A 21,467-nucleotide genomic window follows, 5' to 3' on the forward strand; every position below is an offset into this window, starting at 1 on the left:
ATACAGAAAAACTTCTGGGTGCATTTGTTTTGTTACTTGACTATTATGGCTGCCATGCAAACAAGCTCCTAAACGGTCAAATGAATGATTGCACAACCTTATTTAAAAACAAAAAAAATGATTGAGGCATTTCCGATAACACAAACATAGGAAATGAAGAACCATAACTGACATGGGTTTGCTCATATTTGGTTAAGGTTGAATAATATAATATAATACGATTGAGGGCATGTCTAATAATATATGAGGGCATGTCTAACAGGAATGGACTTTAACATCATTAGGAGAAACAAGAAGATCCAAGAAGACAGGAGAAAAGAAGAAAGTGGGGAAAAGGGGCAGACAGAAGTTGGAGGAGGAGGAGGTGTAAACTACGTGTTCAGAGGGATAATCCTTAAAGTGGAAAGGGGGAGAATCTGCGTGTGATTGACCTTACGTGGCGTCAAACTTTCTTTTAATAAAAATACACAGAAACCAAACATTGCTTGGTATCCTAAATCACCCAGTAACCAAATCCTTCTTATTAGACGTACATCCAGAAGAGCAATGTGAATGGAGAATTTAAGTTGGGAACATTCTTAAGACCGGTTTGAGCAGAATTTAGAAGAAAAGTATGTGAGGGGATCTCTTATTTATCATTAAACCATTGTTAATATTTTTAGCCCTAGACTTCATCAGGAAGCAGTCATTTCAACAATGATCAGTATTAGTCAATATCTTGCCCATTTCCAACCTCCTAAAAAGGTCCTAAAAATGATCGTATATATATATATATATATATATATATATATATATATATATATATTATACAAGGGCATAACCGAGGGCTTTGTTTGATGAAGCACATTTTATGCTGAGAAGAAATACAGAATTTTGCATGTTTTACATGATAGACCCCAAACATATCTTGTTAGGGTAGCTATTTTCTTTAGACCAAAAGGTGGCAAGTTGTAAAGATCTGAAAATCTCTCCACACTTACCCACGAGGATAAGCTGTGATGGGGTGGTCTTTGTCAAAATGGTATATTAATGTTACAGATCTACCCTATCCCCGCGCTGTGCCAGAGACCGCCGAGTACCAGGATACGGAGTCACGTTAACAGAAGGCTGATTAAGAACGGAAAAATTACTGGGTTCCAAATTTTAAAATATCAATCCTACTCCATGTACACATATATTATCTAAACCAGGTTACGTTTTCTAATTTTCCTTCTGACAAATTAAGAAGCCAAACTATCCAACGGGTTCATATCCTCAATGGGTTATGTGGAATTGGTCATTAAAATTCTCATTACATTAATTATATTACGCATTTGACATGCAAGTGACAAAAAAAAATAAATCCATGCGTGTGAACCAAACCACAATTTAAAACGAGCAGTGATGAGATTTCTCCTGCCCCCTTATTTTACTCCCCCACTGAGCCAACTAAATTATTAAAAGTCTTTTGACAGCGCAAGGGAACGGTAACCTCTTGTAACAGTAGAGATTGAACAAGCAGTAGCGGGGGATGGGGTGGGAATGACCAAAAGCATTTTAGTGTAATAGGAAAGAAGAAAAAAATATATTTCAGTTTCCTAATTTTCTCTAGCATACACAGCACAGAGAAACAGACATTTCATTCGAGTTGGCTTCCGAGATGACATCGCTAGACCTAAATTTTATACCTGCTATAAAATTCCAGCCTGCATTAAAGAAAAACATCAACTAAAAACTATACATTTTATTTTGGACAGGACTTGTCTGGTTTATGCCCACTCATTCCTTCAATGCACATCATACATTATCAAGTAGAAAGAGCTTCTATAATAATAAAAAGTACCGTATTTTTCGCTCTATAAGACGCACCTGCTGATAAGACGCACCTAGATTTTAGAGGAGAAAAAAAAGGAAAAAATATTTTGAGCTAAAAAATGGGCTATAAAAAAAGGACATCATCCTCCCGTCATGCCTGCACAGAAAAAAGCTGGTCAGACACGATGGGAAGTGTAGTTGGACTACAAGCGCCGTACTGCGCATGCGCCGGCGCCATACGTGACACGGCGCTTGCGTCAAATCCCCCCGTCCTCTCCATCCAGTCCGCCCTTAGCCGTCGCAACGGACCAGAGAAGAGGAGAGGCGGCGATCTCCAGATGAAGACCTCCCCTGGACGGCGAAGCGAGACAGAGACTGTCCGGGACACTTTTGGTGAGTACCGTATTGGCTCGGATATAGGCCGCCCCCGTATATAGGCCGCACCCTAAAAGTTTGGTGCTTTTTTAAAGAAAAAGTTTTTTTCTTTAAAAAAGCACCAAAAAACATACTGCCACTCTGCCCCCCCCGCCCCCCGAGATATGCTACCACTGTCCTCCCTCCCCGAGATACGCTGCCACTGTCCTCCCTCCCCGAGATACGCTGCCACTGTCCTCCCTCCCCGAGATATGCTGCCACTGTCCTCCCTCCCCGAGATACGCTGCCACTGTCCTCCCTCCCCGAGATACGCTGCCACTGTCCTCCCTCCCCGAGATACGCTGCCACTGTCCTCCCTCCCTGAGATACGCTGCCACTGTCCTCCCTCCCCGAGATACGCTGCCACTGTCCTCCCTCCCCGAGATACGCTGCCACTGTCCCCCTCTGCCCCCCCCTCCCCAACTTACCGGAGCAGACTCCCGGGTGTCTTGCGGGGCCGGCGGGGGACATCTACGCAATACAACTTCCGGTGCGGCACATCCGGCACCGGAAGTTGTATTGCGTAGACGTCCCCCGCCGACCCCGCAAGACACCCGGGAGTCTGCTCCGGTAAGTCCGCGGGGGGTGCAGAGGTAAAACGCATCCGCACGATGCGCTTAGACAACCTCCCGTGCCGGCACCCCCCCCCCGTGGGAAGTGCTGGCAGGGGAGGCTGTCTGAGCGTATCGGGGAGTAGGATGCAGGTCCCCTGCACCGCTGCGGGGGATCTGTATCCTAACCCCGCTGCCTGCCCGGCACCCGGGACTGCATGTCCCGGGCGTCGGGCGCTAGACCCCGAATATAGGCCGCACCCCCACTTTAAAGTCTTAAAGTGGGGGGAAAAAGTGCGGCCTATATTCGAGCCAATACGGTATATCGTTGCCCCCCCCCCTCCCTGCCTGCATCTTCGCTCCACAAGACGCGGCTGATTTTTCATCCTACTTTGGGAGGAAAAAAACTGCGTCTTATGGAGCGAAAAATACGGTATTTTGGTTTTTCTAGCATAATCTCAGCAACAGTATGATCATCAGAATGCTATATACGCTTAGGAATAAAAAAAAAATATATATGATACAAAGGCCCAAACGTGTAGTGCTACTGAATAAATAATCCTCCATTAGATCTCACATTTACCTGCTGTAAGAAAAATATATACGAGGTAGCCTTACAGATTAAATATTAATGTGTTTAACGGTTAAGCGTGTGAAGAATAACCCAGCGAGGTGGTGATATTGGAATGAAAATTCTTCTAGCTGCCATGATATAAGTGAATGTAACGTGGTAACTTCCTCCAATAGCAAACATTACATTGTAACACATACATACTTTCTTTTCCCACAATTGCCGTGTCAAGTTTACAGATTAAAGCAAACAGTGTGCCCCAGACTATGATACATGAGCAGGGTACTGCCGGTATGTTTTCTGAGGCTTCTATTCAATAAAACCAACAGAAGCTACGATTTACTTAATTTTAAAACTGTGCCTATTGTAAAAGAAAAAGAAAACTACTGTCAATTTGGAGAGGCAATGAGACCCAGGACAAATGACTTATTAAGCTGTCCTAAGGGGTGGAAGATGATGCCAGCATGGGAAAGCATATAACATGTATATTAGGAAATAGTTACACGACGTCATTTTTAAGGAAGCCTCATCCAAACCGACAAAGTTTCTTTAGTTATTCTTTTAGTAATACGAGACATTTTCTTTGCCAAGATATTTATGCTATAGGTTTACTTGGTTTATAAGTTTAACAAGGTAATCACACACATAAAAATGTTTACGTTTTAGGAAGTGGATATTTACTTTGTGCTTCTTTCAAATATAAAAAGGTCCTCAAATATTCATTGTGAATCAATAAAAGATACATGATAGGCCAGTGATGATAATGTTTATTTATATTCACACAAAATAACTTCTGGAAACATATCTTTCAAAAGATATAGACTTAAAAATAAACTGGCAAAAAAGATGTATATATTTCTATACACAATGGCGGCACCTGAAATATACATTAAAAAAAATAAAAAATACGTTGCTAGGTCCACAACAGTAAAGGTTCCAGATGACCAAAATGTACGGGTTTCTTTAAAATGTTAGCTTCCGGACTCTTCAACCTTTATTTTTTTTGGTGCCGGTTCTTCACTCTTTTCTTGACTGCGGATATTTGACGCACTGCTATCCCTGGACACAGTAATCCCATGAAGAATAAATCCACCGCCTCCACTCATTATAAGTTTTGGATGACTTCTGTCTGGCAAAACCTGAAAGAGATCATTTTCAGCATAAATCAATAATGACAGTGCTGATAAAAGACCAATTTAACACAGCCAACATTTAATCCTACCTCTGATGGATGGATGCCTGCTAACCTCTTTGCTATATAGGTAACACTTGGTACGAGGCATGCAAAGCCTCAAAATGCCATGGATTCAAGAAAAAAAAAAAAAAAGGTTTCTTGCATCAACCTATATTCCCAGTGTTTTATAACTAAATAAGATAAAGGCCTCACCCTAGCAGGGAATTCCAGGATTATTATATTACACACTTCAACAGGATTAAAATAATTCCTCCAAATCTAAATAGCAATTATTTACAACAGAAAAACTGGATTTATACAGATCAACAATGACCAAGAATATGAAGTTGTGTGCTTGGTTGGCCATGCGTTGGACTCTACAGTCTAAAAAAGGAACACTGCTACATCAAAAAGTTTTACAGAAAAATATGGTGATGACCCCTTCCTACTAGGCTCTGCCATCAATCAACAGTCTTATGCTATGCATGTACATTTACAACGGAGAAAATGGGTGCTGGAATCTCTTGGTGTTAAAACTATTCTTTCCTCCACGTACCAAGCATTGAAGACGGCTATTCTCCACTTGCTTCAGCATCTTTATTTACAAATAATTTTTGGAATATCTCCAAAGTGTGCCATGGATAAATGAGTATGCGCCAAGCTAAGGGCTAATGAAAACTGGGGATGGTCTCAGGTATACTGGAGGCACGGCTGCATGTGGTCAGGGCAGATCTGCGGCCAACTGGCTGCGCTCCTGGTCCTCTTTCTAATGGTCTCTCCGTTCACTGTGATGCCGGTGTAAGGACCAGTCGTGCATCAGGAAGCAGGTATGATACGGAGCCCAATTCTAATTTGACTAAATGGTTACATAAAGTTTTTAATGTAGTACAAAGTATGTTCTGCCATCATGACATGACCAATGCACAGTATATACAGACGTCCATTTACCTGATAGTTCCTCAGCCAAGTTTCAGAGAGCTTCATGTTGATAACACCTCCGTTTTCCCGTAGCTTTGTATAACACTCAAGGAGAGGCTAGAAGAGACACAATTTTTGGAGAATGGCACATAAGACTCTCAGTGCTATAAGTATACCACGCAGTCTAGTAGACCTGCCCAACGGTCTAATAACCAGCCGTGTGATAATCTATGGGCTTGGGTTGGGTTTCAGCCCATCCGCCAAATATTCAACCAACCAAATCCTGTCCCCACATGCAAACTCCACCCTTCAGCTAGATAAGCAGGGGGAGGGGTGGATTCTAAAAGTTGCTACATAATTCAAATAATATAACAAGGAGGGGTTTCAGGAAGACATACCTCTCTGTACTGACAGTAAACTACAAAAGGCCTGGAGGGAGCGACAAATTCCAAAAGAGAGAGTAGCATTGGCGTAGGATGGAAACGCGAAGCTATAATTAACCTGCAAAACACAGAAACATATTGCTTAAACTTAAAAAAATGTCCACGCAAAAAAACAAAACAAAATTAACCTCAAGCCCACATACATATGTCAAATAGAGACGGAGTTATATAAAGTAAAGCTATTTATAAACTAGTAAATCTGAAACATTAAGCAGAGAGTAACAGCTGGAGTTACGGGTTGGGTTGCCAATATAAGCCATTATTTTCAGGATACGTCTAATCATCTACATGCGCTGATCACACCTATAAAGTGCTTCACGGGATTACAGGTAATTGTGAGTTCATACATACCATGCACTGTAGGGCTGTACTGTAGGTGGGGGATAGCAACACAATATGGCAACCCTAGGTAAGGGTGCAGTGTATATGCAAGCCCTGATGTATCTACCTTTGGGGCAGTCCTCCACGGTCAGCATCCCAACTACAATAAAAGACTGCGCGCCTGTGGGAAACAGAGCCCAGCGATGATGTCATATCCCAGTGCCTTTTAATGAAGTCTACGGAGGTTGTTCTGAGTGGGCACAGCCTCCATAGTGTAAATAGGCCAGTTGGGACATCGGGGGCTTCACTGTGTGCTTTGAATACATAGCATACCATTATCCTTTTGTTTGTTTTGGAGTTATTACAGATTGTATATATATATATATATATATATATATATATATATTATATTGATGGTTTGAGTTTTACTGTTACAACCAAGAACATTAAAACTACTAAGATTGTGAAAGAATCGGTACGCTTTTTTTCAGAAATAACATGTCAAGATTTTGCATGATAATGAATACAGTCAGCTGAGAATAAATTTGCCCTTGACATATAAAAAAAATGAAATAAAAACCCCCAAAATGGACTAGATAATGTTACCCATCAGCATTTCTGTCCTGCAGCAAAGATGCAGCTTCTGACTCCTTCCTCCTCCTTTCATCCTGTTTTCTTTTCTTTTCTATTGCCTGTAAAACAAGTCAATACAATTAAAGGAAAACGTCTCTTTGTTTAGTAAGGTATGGTGTGGCTGGGCCTAAAAACACAGGACAGCTGCAGCTTGCATTTACTTCTGTTTGGCCTTCTGCTTACAAAAAGTAAGGTGAGTCTTGATGAATGGTTTTGCACCACTGATGTAGTATATACTCAAATCTCACCCCTTTAAACGCAATACAGAATTTTTTTTTAAAAAGGAGGTAAAAATCTAAAATTGACCTGTGATAAGATGTTCTTGGCCTAAGCTGGGGGAATTTAAATACATTTTTTGACGTGATTGTTTGATGTAGTTAATTAACCTGCTATCGAGCAAAACGTATACATTTGGGGTATATTCCATTTCGGTGACTATGCAGAAAACCACAAAAAGTAGTAAGAAGGAAGCAGCAACATTTCTGAAATGTGAATTACATATATTTTTGGTCTTATAAAGAATGTTATCATTTTGTTATTGATGACAAGTGCAACTTAATTAGTACACGACTATACAAAATAAACTTGTCCTATGAAAATATCTTAAATTACGTTAACCATTACAAATTTAAATTTTTTTCCCACTTTTTCTCATGTGCTGTGAAGATGCCATTTCCTGGCATGCTCTGTTCTAGAATATCCTAAATCTTTTACAACATGTTTTACAAATGATGCAGAAATCACAAAATTCGCCAAGGGTTAGAAGTTGGGGGGGTATCAACAATCCTTACAAACTAGGTTCTTAATTATACCACAACTATTACCAGGCCTAAGTATTCCAAGTAGGGATGCGCCGATATATCGGTAGCCGAAATATATCGTCCGAAAAGGGCATTATCGGCAAAATGCCGAAATAAAAAAAAACGGCACAGAGTGCTAGCAACACAGAGGGAAGCAGCAGGGCCCCTGCGGAAATCTGCGAGTGAGATATCTGCAGTTCAGGTAAGGGGATGAGGCAGGGTGTATGAACGAGTATGCGTGATTAAGGGAATGAATGAGTATCAGTGAATCAATAGGATCTGTGAATGAAGGAATTAATGCGTTTCTGTGAATGAATGAGTATATGAATGAGTGAATGAATGAGTGTGATAGCATAGATGTGTAAGTAGGGGGGATAGCATGGCATAGGGAGGCTGTAATCACATTCCTCTCGTGCCTGCCTGGGCATGATAGAAGTGTGATTTCATTTCGTTGCATCCCTAATTCCAAGAGGTATATACACAACTAGCTGAGAAACCTACCTATGTATAAATATATTCTGGCAATTGTTAACTGTTAACACAATATATAAACAGCCTTCAAGAGGAAGAAGAAGAAAAAAAAGCAATGGCGCATTATCTTCTCACAATTATTGTTCTGGTAATTTTCCTGCAGAATATTGCATTGTTTTCCCAAGGGCATATTTAACATTAAGATAGGATCAGGGGATAAAAATTATCAGCATGACAAACAGCTTCATCGTGGAATATGAATAATAATAATTTCTGTGAACAAATACTTGTGTGTGGGTGTTTTTAAAAACTCCCATAAGATAAATTGCGGTTCAAGGTTTATGTATCAAAACACACTAACAAGCTTCAAATCAGATGATTCCTGGATATGCGAGCTTTCCCTGCGTTTGAAATAAAGCACACTTTCAAACCAAGTCTGATGTCCAGAGACCCTGAATACACACACATGCATAGACACAGTTGTCTTTCAAAACTGAGACTTACAAAAAGCTTCTTATCTGGATTCTCTCCCTTGTCGTGGCTTAGTGGGACCTCAGAGCCTTCTGTCCCTTCCTGAGTTTCCTTCTGATTTATGTCCATCATGGCTTCTGATTCTGTGGCAGGACTGGATTCCTCATCCATGTCTGTAACGGGATCCTGCTTCTCAATGACCGATCCGTTACTTTCTTCATCAAGCGCTAGTTCCTGATCAGAAGGAGCAGTCCGGGATGAGAAGGTTCCAGAGACGAGGCTCTGTATTTTGTTCAGAGGAAACTCATACAGGGTTTTGTAGAAAGACTGCTGAAAACCAAAACAGTCTGTTGCGGCTCTGACGGGTCCTCCACCAGGATACAGCTGTATAACAGACCCGAATCCTTCGGCAAAAAAGACAAGTACTGTAACTTCACATTGAACACTGCAAGACATTCTAAACACATATTCTGCATGTTGGGCATTGAGTGGCTACACCAGTACAAGTTAGTAAAATGTCACATCCGTGTGATCTGTTTCAGTCAACATCGATCAGAGCCTCAGTTTTCTCAGATTTCGACAGCAATATCTCCCAGTTATCTTGTGCTTAGACGTCAAGAGCAGCACACTAAACAAATGCACCTCTTCCAGAATGGATTGCTGATGCACTGCTGAACGCAACTTTACAAAGTCCAAATCTGGTAAAGAGTTATTCACTTACATTCCTGTCTTCGTTTCCAACTTTCAACTTCATTCTCCGCCACCCCACAGCACAGTGCTCTCTTAATGCCCAAGATCTTGCCACCCACTTACACACAAGATCAACATGACCAGACAGGACTTCACTCCTCTGCAACATCTATTTATACCAACCACCACCAGCTTCTCGACTCATCCCACAGTAAATGCTTTCTTGTCCTACATATGAAGAACTTGACACTCTTCTTTCTTCCTCACACACACCAACCTGTCCCCTTAACTCTATATCATCGCTCTCCCCCTTCCCTTTGCCCTTCTCTTACCCATCAATTCACTTTATCTCTATACTAAGGAACAGTATATTGAGAGCATGAAACCTGGAACACTAACTTTTTCAATTTCAAATGACAATCCTTCTACAGATCTAAAAAGCTGGTGAGATTCCTTATGTATGTTTTGGAAACAATATATCCATTTCTCTGAAGGACTCTTGAGGATCACCGGGAGACTCCTATGAGTGACGCAGACTCACCAGAAAGTTACACTGCTGTAATGTATTTTTCCCACTTATAATTTGCATTTCCAATCTTATAAATAGAAGAGTACAAAGTGCGCAGATGGTGAAATAAAAGCACAGAGTTTGCTTTATTTATGTAAATTGTCGCTGTGTTTTTATGCTCAGCTGTGTCCCTGAAAACCCTCATGTTTTTTTTATCAATTTAGATTGCATGTCACAAGCTAAGGTACCTCCAGAGGGGTTTTATCCAAGAATGGCTTGTCCTCCACGTCATGGTTGTATCATTTACAAAGCTGTCTTTCTTTACATTAATAGAGGCTTTTCAATGGGACCCATTAGATGTATTCTTTTTTGTTCTATTGACATCCCAATTACTTAAATCGTGAAACATTTGAACCCCTTCCAAGATTTTGTACAGGAGTTCCCTCCTAATGACGTACTTCCATTAAATGCGAGGTTTGTGCTATCCCTTTCTATTGTGATGAACACTATTGTGCTTGTATTTGCTACCAGCTATGGGGAAAACAAAAGCGGTGCAGCTGCTTCACAAAGCCCAAAAAAATAACATTTCATTCTCATGTTGGGTCACCTGCAAGGCTTTCCTCTGCTCTTTTATTGATGAGCAATCCCTGTCTTCTGAATATACCGGCTGACAGCTTAAACTGAATAAACTCTGCTTACCGGCAAAGGGAACGCAGCGGACTGCAAGCATGAATCATTCATACATACATACATACAGACAGGGCGAACGACAACACAAATGGGGAGTAAAAGGGGCTAGCTGGGATACAAAAAACACACTTTACTGAGGCAAGTCATGCCCAATACTAGGGATTTAAACCACACAGGGATGATAAAATATATATATAAATATTATATAAATGAAAAAAGAACACCGTTTGCCAAGGACACCAGGTGCTGAGAATGGGGTTTAATGTAGAAGAATTACGTTCATCCTCTCATTACTCAATAAAGGTCATATCTGGCCCAATCGCTTTATATTTGTATGGGGTGAAAAGGGGCAAAAAGGCCATGGATGGGGATTGTGGCGCGTCACGTGTCTAAATGCCGCTCCTGCGACACAGAGATTTCAACTGTCAGAGACTTGACAGTGGGGCATGACCCCACATATTTAACACACGTTACTGGTACCACATAACATGATATTATTCTGTGATATTATGTGATTTTCATAAATAAGTGCAAAATAATGTCATTTGATTACTGCGATTATAAACACTATAGGTATTTTTGGCAAATAAAACTGTCAGCATTCATTTAGGCAAGTAAAAATTCTTACCTCCCATCCGCTCCATAATTGCTCCCAAAACTAAGCCGGCACATGTTTCCATTACGATGATTTTACTATTGGCGTGGATATTTCCCAAGGTGAGCATCTGTGCCAAAGTATCGTATCTGAGCTGGCTGGCAAAATCATAAAGAAAGCGTTACGACGGGATGGGAAATGTCTACGTCGCGAAATTCAAAGACCTCCTTACTCATGCATGTTAGAGAGTCCTTGTGTGCGTAAAAAAAACATCAGCCTTTTATTGTATCTGCCCAAACTGGTTCCATTTTCTAACAAAATGTAAGATGTAGAAAACCAAATAGACGGGAAAGACTGACAGAATGTAGCTGAAAAGTGGAGAAGGGGAACTGAAACCAAAAATGATGTGACGTAAGACTAAAGAATGGCAGAGGGATACTAAGTACGTGCAGCAGGGATGAAGCATGCAGTTTGGGGCACAATTTTATTGTGCGTAAAGCGTTTCCCTATTAATCTGGTCAGTATAGCACAGTATACTCTCTTGGCTGTTGAAAAAAGTGGAACAAATTTGGTAAAGATGATACAGTTATTGCAAGTTTAGAGTTTCAAGGTCTCAAAGAAGAGACTTACATAGTCTTAAAAGCTTTCAATCCATTATACTTTAGTTTGCCAATAAAGGCATAATTTTTGCCATTTTTCTTTTTAATATAGGTAAGGATGGGCTACGTTATCCCGAGGATACTTTTTCCAGGTTACCCAGGTACACACAACTCTCTTTGGATATTTAACGCCATCGTTTCAGAGCTACACCTGATTCACGGCAGACATGCTTCAATTTAAAAACTTGCTCAGATTTTTAAACAAGAAACAATTTTATAAGGAAAAGGGGACCTAAAAGAAGAGTATAATGGGTACTGGCTAAATAAACTCATCAAGACAGTACCCTAGAGAGGACACCTCTTTCCGAGACCCAGGTCAGACCCTAGTAAATGATGAAATAATACAATAGCACCTATAGTGTGCAGTTTTTGACAAGTTGTAGAAGTAGTATCGGGTGCCATGTCCCATTAATACACCAGTTATACACAGTAGATTCTTTCATTCACAGTTTTTTTTACATGTATATATCTAACATATCTTTGCCTAGCTGATCGCACTTTACTCAATACATTTATTTTAATTTAGGAGTTTAATAATCCTTGCAATTGGTTTTATGATCTCCCCCCCCCCCCAGAAAAGATGGCAACCAAACTAACAACTATAATGATAAAATGTTACAAGAAGTAACTGTGACCTTTCTGCTAAAGGAAGCGAGCGAAGAAAAGACTTCTAAACGATGGATGTTTTAAATGTCAGTTATTATAATGTTAATAGCAGCTTGGATAATGAGAGCAAACATGACGAGGTGATAAAACAGGCTGTGAACATTTCTGAGCCTGTGCTAATGTTACAGTCACCAGCCAAACCTGAAAATAGCTTTTGTTTTGACATTTATAGAGGCCAAGAAATATATAAGCAGCAAATAAGCGATGATACTAATAATGATGTGTCTTACCAGATCTTGCCAGGTTCTCTTGCATAATACATCATTGACAGTATTCGAGTGGAGGGCCTTAAAATCGTGATGACTGCTTCATATCTGAGAATGGGAAACAGTCCTTAAGACTTAAACTAAATCGGAATACATAGATCCTTAACCATCATCGTGGGCGTCCAAGTGTGCCCTTGGGCATCACAAACCAGCCATAGTTCTAGGAGTTCTTCAATGTATAATTTTTTCTGCATTACCGAAGGACGTGCTCACGCGCTATCGGGGTTATTCGGAAATACGGTTGTGTTTGTGGCTCCTGAGGACAGGGCTGGACGTCCACGATTACAGGATGAACAAGTGTGTTTGGCTTTCAATCGCCTATAAAAGCAGTTAATATCAAGCTGGATAAGTATGAGCAACGCAATGCCAACTGTGTGTTGTCACCTTGAATAGGGATAGTAAATATTTGTTTTATTGTAGGTCCACATGTGGCAAATGAGTAGATGCAGCTGGGATTTATTCACTAAAGGGGGAGTTTGAAACTGACAGGTTTCTCCAGTAACAATGGCTGAGCTGGCCCTGTACAATGAATAGTTTAATGGGTAAGGAGACGTTGAAGAAATCTCAGGGATTTGGACACATTATACCAGGTCTTCCTGCAGCAGAAGCTTATTGGGATTAGTGTTCATAATGATGAGTGAAGTTAAGATGCTGAAACACAACTCTCCTGCAAACTCTCCCTTTAGTGAATACACCAAACAGTAATAACTCAACCACCCAGTTGCATTCCAGGATAACTTTCAGCTTTTGTGAGCATTTCCCATATACATGGAAGTCATATACGACTAGCAGACTGTGTGCTGATATTTAGGAGAACTTACTTTTTCTTCTTTTTCTTAATATACTTCGCTTGCGCGAATTCTGTCTTGTCACGAAATGTAGTGCTATTTTCAATAAGCTGCTGAACAATCTCCTATGAGAAAATATATAAGCAAAACATGTTTAAGTACATTGAAGAATGAAGGCAGTTCTTAGAATCTTAGCACCAAACCATTTTCATAGCATTTATGCACTAAAATCTTCTAAAATCTCAGTATGTATGGTTATCATGACCAGTTATTTTAGGTGTTAAGACTTTCTCCGGCATCACATGATAAGCACATTATATTCTATGTTAACCCAAAACAGACCATGACGTTACTGCCTGAGCCCCTATCACAATGCAGGGTCCCCTCTCATACCACCACATAATCGTTACTACTATGAAGCGAAAAGTAAAGGACATCTGGCTCACTGGGTGGCAGTGAAATATTTTTTATGCAAATAGCAATAAGACATCCTAAAATTGCTCAATCAGTAGCACAGACACGTACACAGCATGGTACCCGATCGCTACCTAATGCATGAAGCACATAATCATAGGCGATCATAATTGTCAGCATAAAGGATTTTTTACTGCCATCCGGTGACCCAGCTGTCCTTTACTTTTTGGCACGCTGAATCGCTGTTTTTGAATCTCTATAATGCCTTCTACTTCTTTCCATTTAGTACCACCTTGCCAAATGTATCCTTGCTTATCCTAATAGCAGTTCACCCCATCCTCCCTCCCTTAACCCAATAAACATCTCATCCCACCATCTCCCTCACCAAGGATGCCATAGCATATATGCCACACACGACATCTTTCTTACAAGGGGAATTACAGTCACAGTTGCTCAGTGTCATGGATCTAGTCTGTTCCTTTCCTACTATACCTAAAAATCACTACTAGAAAATTCTCATTTGGGAACTATGTTACTTTGACATCAAACGTTCTCTACTCTGTAATTATATAAGGAACACTGATGTTGTACGCTTGACACAAAGTAATGGAAAATGCCATGTACCTGGTAACCCTGTGTTACATTGGGTCGATTAACCTTTGTTTTCGCAGGAAGACTACAATTATCTTGATCATTCACAGACATGATGTTTTTTCCGTAAGAGAAATAGCCTTTTACAGAATACCAGCTTCTCGTAAGCAGCTCCAAAGCCCTTGGGCAAGATGGGGCTGCTAAGAGATTTTGTAACAAACTATAAAAGATTCATGACTTCCACAATAACGCAGGTAATTGTTCAAAATATTAACTTAAAATAAAGATGCTGTGTAATATCGGCAGACAGGGGACAGTAACCTATCGTCCGCAGAATTTGTGATACACAAGTTAAAACGGTGATTGTGTTCATCAAAAATCAAACCCTATGTTTTTTTATTTAGGCAGAGTGCACTTACCTGGCCCTTAATGCCCTTTTCTTTTAAGGCCTCTATATCATCTCTGGTGAGTTTCTGCGATTTTCCATCATCAATTATATTACGGTTATCAGCACCTGCTTCCTTTGGCTCTGGCGAGAGAAAAGCGAAAGAATGTACATGTGTGTGTGTGTATGATTAATCATCTGGGTATCTGGCATTTTGTTGAGAGAGAGAGATTTACCTGCTGCTGTTATTTCTTTTTTCTTTTGCTGAAGATTTCCTCCGGCAGATATTTCAAATGTGGTGCCATAATTTTTTCCAATGGCATTATCCAAATATATCCACTGCTTTTCAAAAATAACTTTTCTACGAGATAAGAGAAAATTTAGAATATTTGTCCAACTTTCATGGGTATCAGCAGAGACAAACTGCACGTGTTGTTTGAAACAGTAAAGGGAGGATCAGAAACACAGAATTCAACAGCATATAAGAACCATTCTGCCCATCTTGTCTGACCATCAGTCCTTGGTCCGGTCCCATAGTCAGGACAGCTTTATGTCTATCCCATGCATCACATCTGCTGGGAGACTGTTCCACTTATCTACCATACTCCCTGTAAAGTAGAACTTTATTACATTACATCTAAACCTCTGACCGCCTAGTTTTAGATTATGCTGTAACATTTTTCCTCCATTTATATAGATTGCCTGTCGGAACTTGGTTAAATCTCTTAAGTATTTGAATGTTACTACTACAAATCCCCTCTGTCTTCGCTCCTCTTTATACATATTAAGATCCCTCAGTCTTTCCAGATCATTTCTATCCTGTAAACCTCTAGGTGAGGACTGATCAGGGATCTGTATAGCGGCAGAACCTCCTCCCTCTTCCTGCTACTAACGGCTCTCGCTTTACAACCCAGCAGGCTCGGACTGGGACAAAAAATAGGCCCGGGCATTTAAGCCCAAGCAGCCCATTTTTATTTATTTATTGTTAAAGCCCACCCTTCATGTACCATCTTTGCATTTACTCATTCACACAAATCATTAACACATTCATTAATGCAGTCTCACAAATCATTCAAGCAATTCATCCACACATGAATTCATTAATTGTCATACGCATTCACACAATTCATTGACACATTTATTCATTCACTCATACGCATTCACACTACCCCATCTTATCTGCCCCTTCTCACGATCTATCCCCTCTCCCCATTTCTCACTAACCCCCCTCTGCCCCTTCTCACTGCACCTTCCTCCCTCACCCTACTTACCTTGTTGCCGGAGCAAGCAGCAACTGCGGCCGGGCCCGCGGCAGGACCGGGCTGAATAGTTTAACGGGTAAGGAGACCTGAATAGTTTAATGGGTAAGGAGACCTGCCCCTTAAGCCCGCCGCAACTGCGACCGGGTCCGCCACACCGATGGCCAGTCCGGGCCTGCAACCCAGCATCCTGCTTGTTTTTCCCAATGCTTTATCGCAATGTCTGCTTACCTTCAAGTCCTCAGAATTATTCCTAAGTCTCTCTTTTCCATTGTCACTGACAGAACAACATCTCCAATCCTATATTCTGCCTTCAGATTTTTATGTCACAAGTGCTTTATTTTACATTTATCATCATTAAACTGCAGCTGCCTCACCCTTAACTATTCTTCCAATTCTCAGTTCTCAGTCTGTTCTCAGCTGTCATAGAGTTGGCAGGGGGCTCCTATACACAATGGGGGTAATTTAGAGATATACCTCCCAGATGCATCAGGAGAAATAGGAAAACTCCGATTGACCCAATGCATACATTGCATAACCATCTGGCGGGATTTTGCAGCAATTTGTTAATAAAGTAATTATTGGAATATCTATGTAGACGACAGTAGAGATTCACTGTGAATAGCGAGTCAGATTCGATTTGTTTTAGACAGTTTATATGTTTATACATATACTCTTCAGCCCACGCAAAAGGGAACCCAAGGGTGTTTGTTCTGTAATTTAGGTCAATGCACTCTAATAGAACAACATCTTCCCCTGAAAGGGAGACATTGGTCCAACGGACTCTGCTGTTAGACTGTATCACTGTTTACACAAACACACAACATCCATGTATTGCCGAGTATGATAAAACACTGACATGTAATAGCTAAACCAAGACAAATTGTGTAAATTGACTGTGTAAATTAATTAAAATACTAAAATAAAAATAGCTATTATATAACAGTAAATTAGATTGTTACAATGCAATTTTTTTTAAAAAGAAAAGTCTTTTCAACGAATGCATCTTCTATGAATGACTACGCATGGCTCTGCTACCCAACAGCAAAACCTTCAGGGATGACCCTCCAGCTTTCCCAATCAACTACCCTTATAAGTAGAATGTTTTTGCCTCTAGCCGTTGTGTTGGGTGGTAGATAAGACACTCATCCAGTCTACCCATTTTATACCTTTTATAGAAAGAGTAAATGGTCGTTAATCTTGTCCCTCATTGTATCAGCCTTCCCTCATCGCATGGCTTCTCTAGCAAAGTAATGTGATAATTTACATGATTTTTCAGCCCTAAAGGGACACTTTAGTCCCCAAATGCTCTTAATGCATATGATAGATGTGAGCTCCCTTTAATTTGTTGTGTTGTCTGTTTTGCAGATGCATGGGAAGTTCTGCAGAATTCCCTCTTATCGGCCCCCTTCTACACCCCCAGCTAAATGCGTTCGGCCAACTACAACTCCCTGCACGTGATGCACTCACCTCTGCTTCAAACAGCCAATCAGCTGCAAGAACAGTCAGATCATGGAGGATGAGGGCAGCTGCTGCAGCAGGGCTGCCTCTTCTGTGTCAGGTAAGTGCTTTTTTTGTAGTTTGTTTTGGAAGACTACATATTAAAGTACCAACAGAGTACTGTGATATGCTTCCTTTAATAGGGGGAGTCAGGGATATTAAATTGCCCCTTGAGGATATAGGTATAGTGGTGTCTACCAGTGCAATAAGGCTCTATGTCACTTTTAAAATCTCCAAAAGCAGTTAAACTCACTGGGATAAAAACATCAGCATTGCATCCCACGCACGCGGGAAGACACAAAAACATACTGGGATTCTGCAGAATTGCCCCATTCGTTTACAAGAAGGACCTCAAGAAAACTTAAAGGGAGCATGTAGTTATCATATGCATGCATATGCATTATGATGGCTTAAGTATCGCTTTAAAGTAACATACATACATACAGTGTTAACGCTGTCTCTACAAATACTATCGGCTGATCCTGTAAAATACATGATACACTCCGGTAACAGACTTATTTGTGCATTCTACAGGTCTACCTAAGCCCTTCTTTCAAGAGTTACTTGCCAATCTAGGTCCTCCCTAATTAAGCTATGGAGTTGAAGACACAGCTTTCCAGAAACCCCCCTTCATTACACCTTTAGCGAACAAAAGCCAGATTGCCGACAAAAGTAAAGATGACATGATATACTTTTGGTTTTTATTTTACCTGTCGGGCGGGCTATCCACACACCTACAGTACCGTTCCAAGCCAGTTATCCTTATTACGGGTCTTACTTACAAAGTTCCAGTTTAACGGTACACTGATGGCCGACATAGCATAATGTATCGGTAAAACATGGTAACACAACACACAAAAGAGATGTCTTTATTTGTAAAGCATGCATTACATTCTTTCATGACACCTTCAGTGTAACATTACTACAGCAGACACCAGCAGTTTTCTCTGCAGGATGCACAAAGTGATCTGTTAGGATTTAATTAGATGCCTCATCTGGGTCCAGATTCTAGCAACTGCAATGCATGTATCTGTATGGTAGCAAGAAGGGACTTGTTTTCCTTTAAATCAACACCGTAAAACTGTTAACTGATCACATATTACTATTGGTGGATCAGTCGGCTCAAATACTGTCACTAAGTAAATATGTATACCCACTGAAATGTGAGGAAATTCAGTATATAGGGCGATCCCTCTACTAATTTACCCTTTTAATTTTCTTTTTTTAAAGATCAAGAGACTGAGGCCGAAGCAGAAAAGGTGTACTTCATCCATGCCAGCTGTATTCCATTCTTAGATCAGCCATGTTCAAAGGACTGCCAGTCAATTTAATGCGTTCACTGACTACAATAATACTATTCACGGAGACACACGAGACACGAAGTAACTAGAATGTCGGAGTAAACTACAGACGGCTTCATCTAAGACAGGACTATTCGTGTTGCCGTCTCCCCATGTAAGCATCCCCCGAGTAGCGTCATTTTAACTCACTTCCTCCTCTGAACCTGCACAGCTTTAAACACCTCCTCTCTTTTCAGCACCACATAGTCGCCCTCACTGATAAGCTGCCCACCGACAGGCGCAGACGCCTCCATTCCTTCTCGTGTTAACGCTGTGCGAGTCCTGTCACGATAACAGCACCGGCTTCGGACAACTAACAACCCACGTGTTGCACACAGTGCTTCCGGGGTCCGCAGCAGCAGACAAGAGCAGCAGATTGCGGAGTGAATCGAACTCACAGACTTCAGAGCTGCCACGTGACTACGAGTCTATCTCTTTTTCCCCCCGTTAACGGCGTTGCTGCGTGTCACTACTAAAAAGAAAGAATGCACTAAATCGTTGTGGTTATAGGGATTGGTAACCCAGCAACCCATATGGGAATTAAGACGTTTATTAGCACATTATGTTGCATACGGACATTTCTTGTGAGTAAAGACGATATTCAAATAAAAACACTCAAGTGACGCAGATTTCAAATGCAAATTAATTTATAAACGAAGGCGTACGTTGCTATGACAACCCAGTGGGCCCAATCCCGGAAGGGACGTCACGAGCGCGGTAAAGTAGAATTGCTGCGACTGATGGCAGGAATAGAGTGAGAGGAGGTAATTTCCAAGGCTGTCAGAGATTTTGTTTTCTTTTATTTTAACCCGTTAATACCTGCTTTTGCGCGTGCTGTCCTCTTCGTTTTGGAATATTTTCGCTGAAAAAAAATATAAATATTTTATATTGTTAAAGCAAACTTCTGCTTTTATGAAGTAAAGTGAATTCTAGCGCCTCGAATGGTTTGGTGTGTTGTTACTAACGACCGAGGCAGGGGCGGGCTGGGGGGCAATTGCCCCCCGAAATATAATCTAAACGGCCGCTGGGTGCTGATGCCGCCGGCCGGCAAGCCGGATCGGCTATTAAATAAATAAAAAAAAATAGTATTAAAGCAGCGCCGGCCGGCGGCATCAGCAGCCGTATGCGATGGCCGCCAAGTGATGGGAGCAGCGTGAGGGGTGAAAGCCCCGCTTCCTCGCACTCACCTTTCACCCCTCATGCTGCTCCCATCACTATGCGGCCATCAGATTGTTGGAAATCGAATCTAAACGGCCGCTGGGTGCTGATGCTGCCGGCCGGAGCTACTTTAATACTTTATTTATTTTTAATATGGCAAGCCGGTCCGGTATATTAAATAAATAAATAAAAGGATCAAAGTAGCTCCGGCCGGTGGCATCAACACCCGGCGGCCGTTTAGATAAGTTTTCCAGCAGTCTGATGGCCGCATAGTAATGGGAGCAGCGTGAGGGGTGAAAGGTGAGTGCGAGGGGGCGGAGCCACTTCACTTGACTTGCCCCTTAGGCTGCCAGCCCTCCCCTGGACAGAGGGTATAAGAAAGTAAGCTGGGAAGCTGAAAACACCTTGGTCACTATATTTAGCTGTGATATGGATTCCTTCCATGCCGCCATTCCTCTGCAAATGCATTATTTTAAAATAAAACCCTTATTTCCCTGTAGAAGCCCTCCTCTTGTTTATGGTTTTTGTAATAGTGAATGACTCAGTAGTACATCACTTAAACACGTGTCGGAGCTTCATTTAAACATATTTGTAACATCATGGACAGTTATATGTAAACACATCTAGCATATACATTTCTTAGTGTTTGGGGATTAAAATAAGCAATCTACACTGATCAGCCGTAACATTATGACCACTGACAGGTGAAGTGAATAACAGTGGGTGGGATATATTAGGCAGCAAGTGAACAATTCATCCTCAAAGCTCTGTTAGAAGCAGGAAAGGCATCTCCAACACTGCAGCTGTTGTGGGGTTCCCGGTCTGCAGTGGTCGGTACCTAACAAAAGTGATCCAAGGAGGGAAAAGAGGTGACCTGAGGACAGGATCATGGGCAGCCAAGGCTCATTGATGCACACGGAGGGCGAAGGCAGGGCCGTGTGTCAAATCCAACAGACGAGCTACTGTAGCTCAATTTGATGAAAAGGTGATAGATAGGTGTCAGAACACACAGTGCATCGCAATTTGTTGCGTATGGGGCTGCGTAGCCACAGAGAAGTCAGGGTGCCCATGCTGACCCCTGTCCACTGCCGAAAGCGCCTACAATAGGCATGTAAACATAAGAACTGGACCACGGAGCAGTGGAAGAAGGTGGCCTGGTCTGATGAATCACATTTTCTTTTATATCACGTAGATGGCCAGGTATGTCGCTTACCTGGAGAACACATGGCACCCGGACGCATCCATGGAGGACCCATCTCGCAACTTAGAGGACCTGCTTCTTAGTGCCAGATACCACAGCACACCTTCAAATGTCTAGTGGAATCCATGCCTCATCGGGTCAGGGCTGTTTTGGCCGCATAATAGGGACCTACACGATATTAGGCAGGTGGTCATAA

The 21,467-nt window shown here is 41.4% G+C and overlaps 1 protein-coding gene across 1 annotated transcript; it reads right to left on the reverse strand.

Moving 5' to 3' along the window:
• Positions 1-4,301: 4,301 nt before the first annotated feature.
• On the reverse strand, positions 4,302-19,166 carry LOC149303199 (tRNA (adenine(58)-N(1))-methyltransferase non-catalytic subunit TRM6-like). The gene is made up of 11 exons (XM_089481375.1): positions 19,063-19,166; positions 15,050-15,174; positions 14,848-14,957; positions 13,457-13,548; positions 12,600-12,683; positions 11,078-11,202; positions 8,595-8,965; positions 6,793-6,878; positions 5,821-5,923; positions 5,453-5,539; positions 4,302-4,469 (listed from the first exon to the last, which is right to left on the reverse strand). Exons 1-11 carry the CDS (start codon positions 19,164-19,166, stop codon positions 4,302-4,304), a joined length of 1,455 nt encoding a protein of 484 aa, XP_089337501.1.
• Between the last annotated feature and the right edge of the window lie 2,301 nt (positions 19,167-21,467).

This window comes from Sceloporus occidentalis, unplaced genomic scaffold (genome assembly GCF_023333645.1).
Source record: "Sceloporus occidentalis isolate IW3139 unplaced genomic scaffold, rSceOcc1.0.p SCAF_15, whole genome shotgun sequence".
Classification (NCBI taxonomy): domain Eukaryota; kingdom Metazoa; phylum Chordata; class Lepidosauria; order Squamata; family Phrynosomatidae; genus Sceloporus; species Sceloporus occidentalis.

Coding starts and splice junctions, on each gene's coding strand:
- LOC149303199 (XM_089481375.1), bottom strand. CDS start 19,166: ATGGAGGCGTCTGCGCCTGTCGGTGGGCAGCTTATCAGTGAGGGCGAC. Junction 15,175..19,062: donor GTGCAGGTTCAGAGGAGGAA/GTGAGTTAAAAT, acceptor CTTATCTCGTAG/AAAAGTTATTTTTGAAAAGC. Junction 14,958..15,049: donor AAAAGAAATAACAGCAGCAG/GTAAATCTCTCT, acceptor TTCTCTCGCCAG/AGCCAAAGGAAGCAGGTGCT.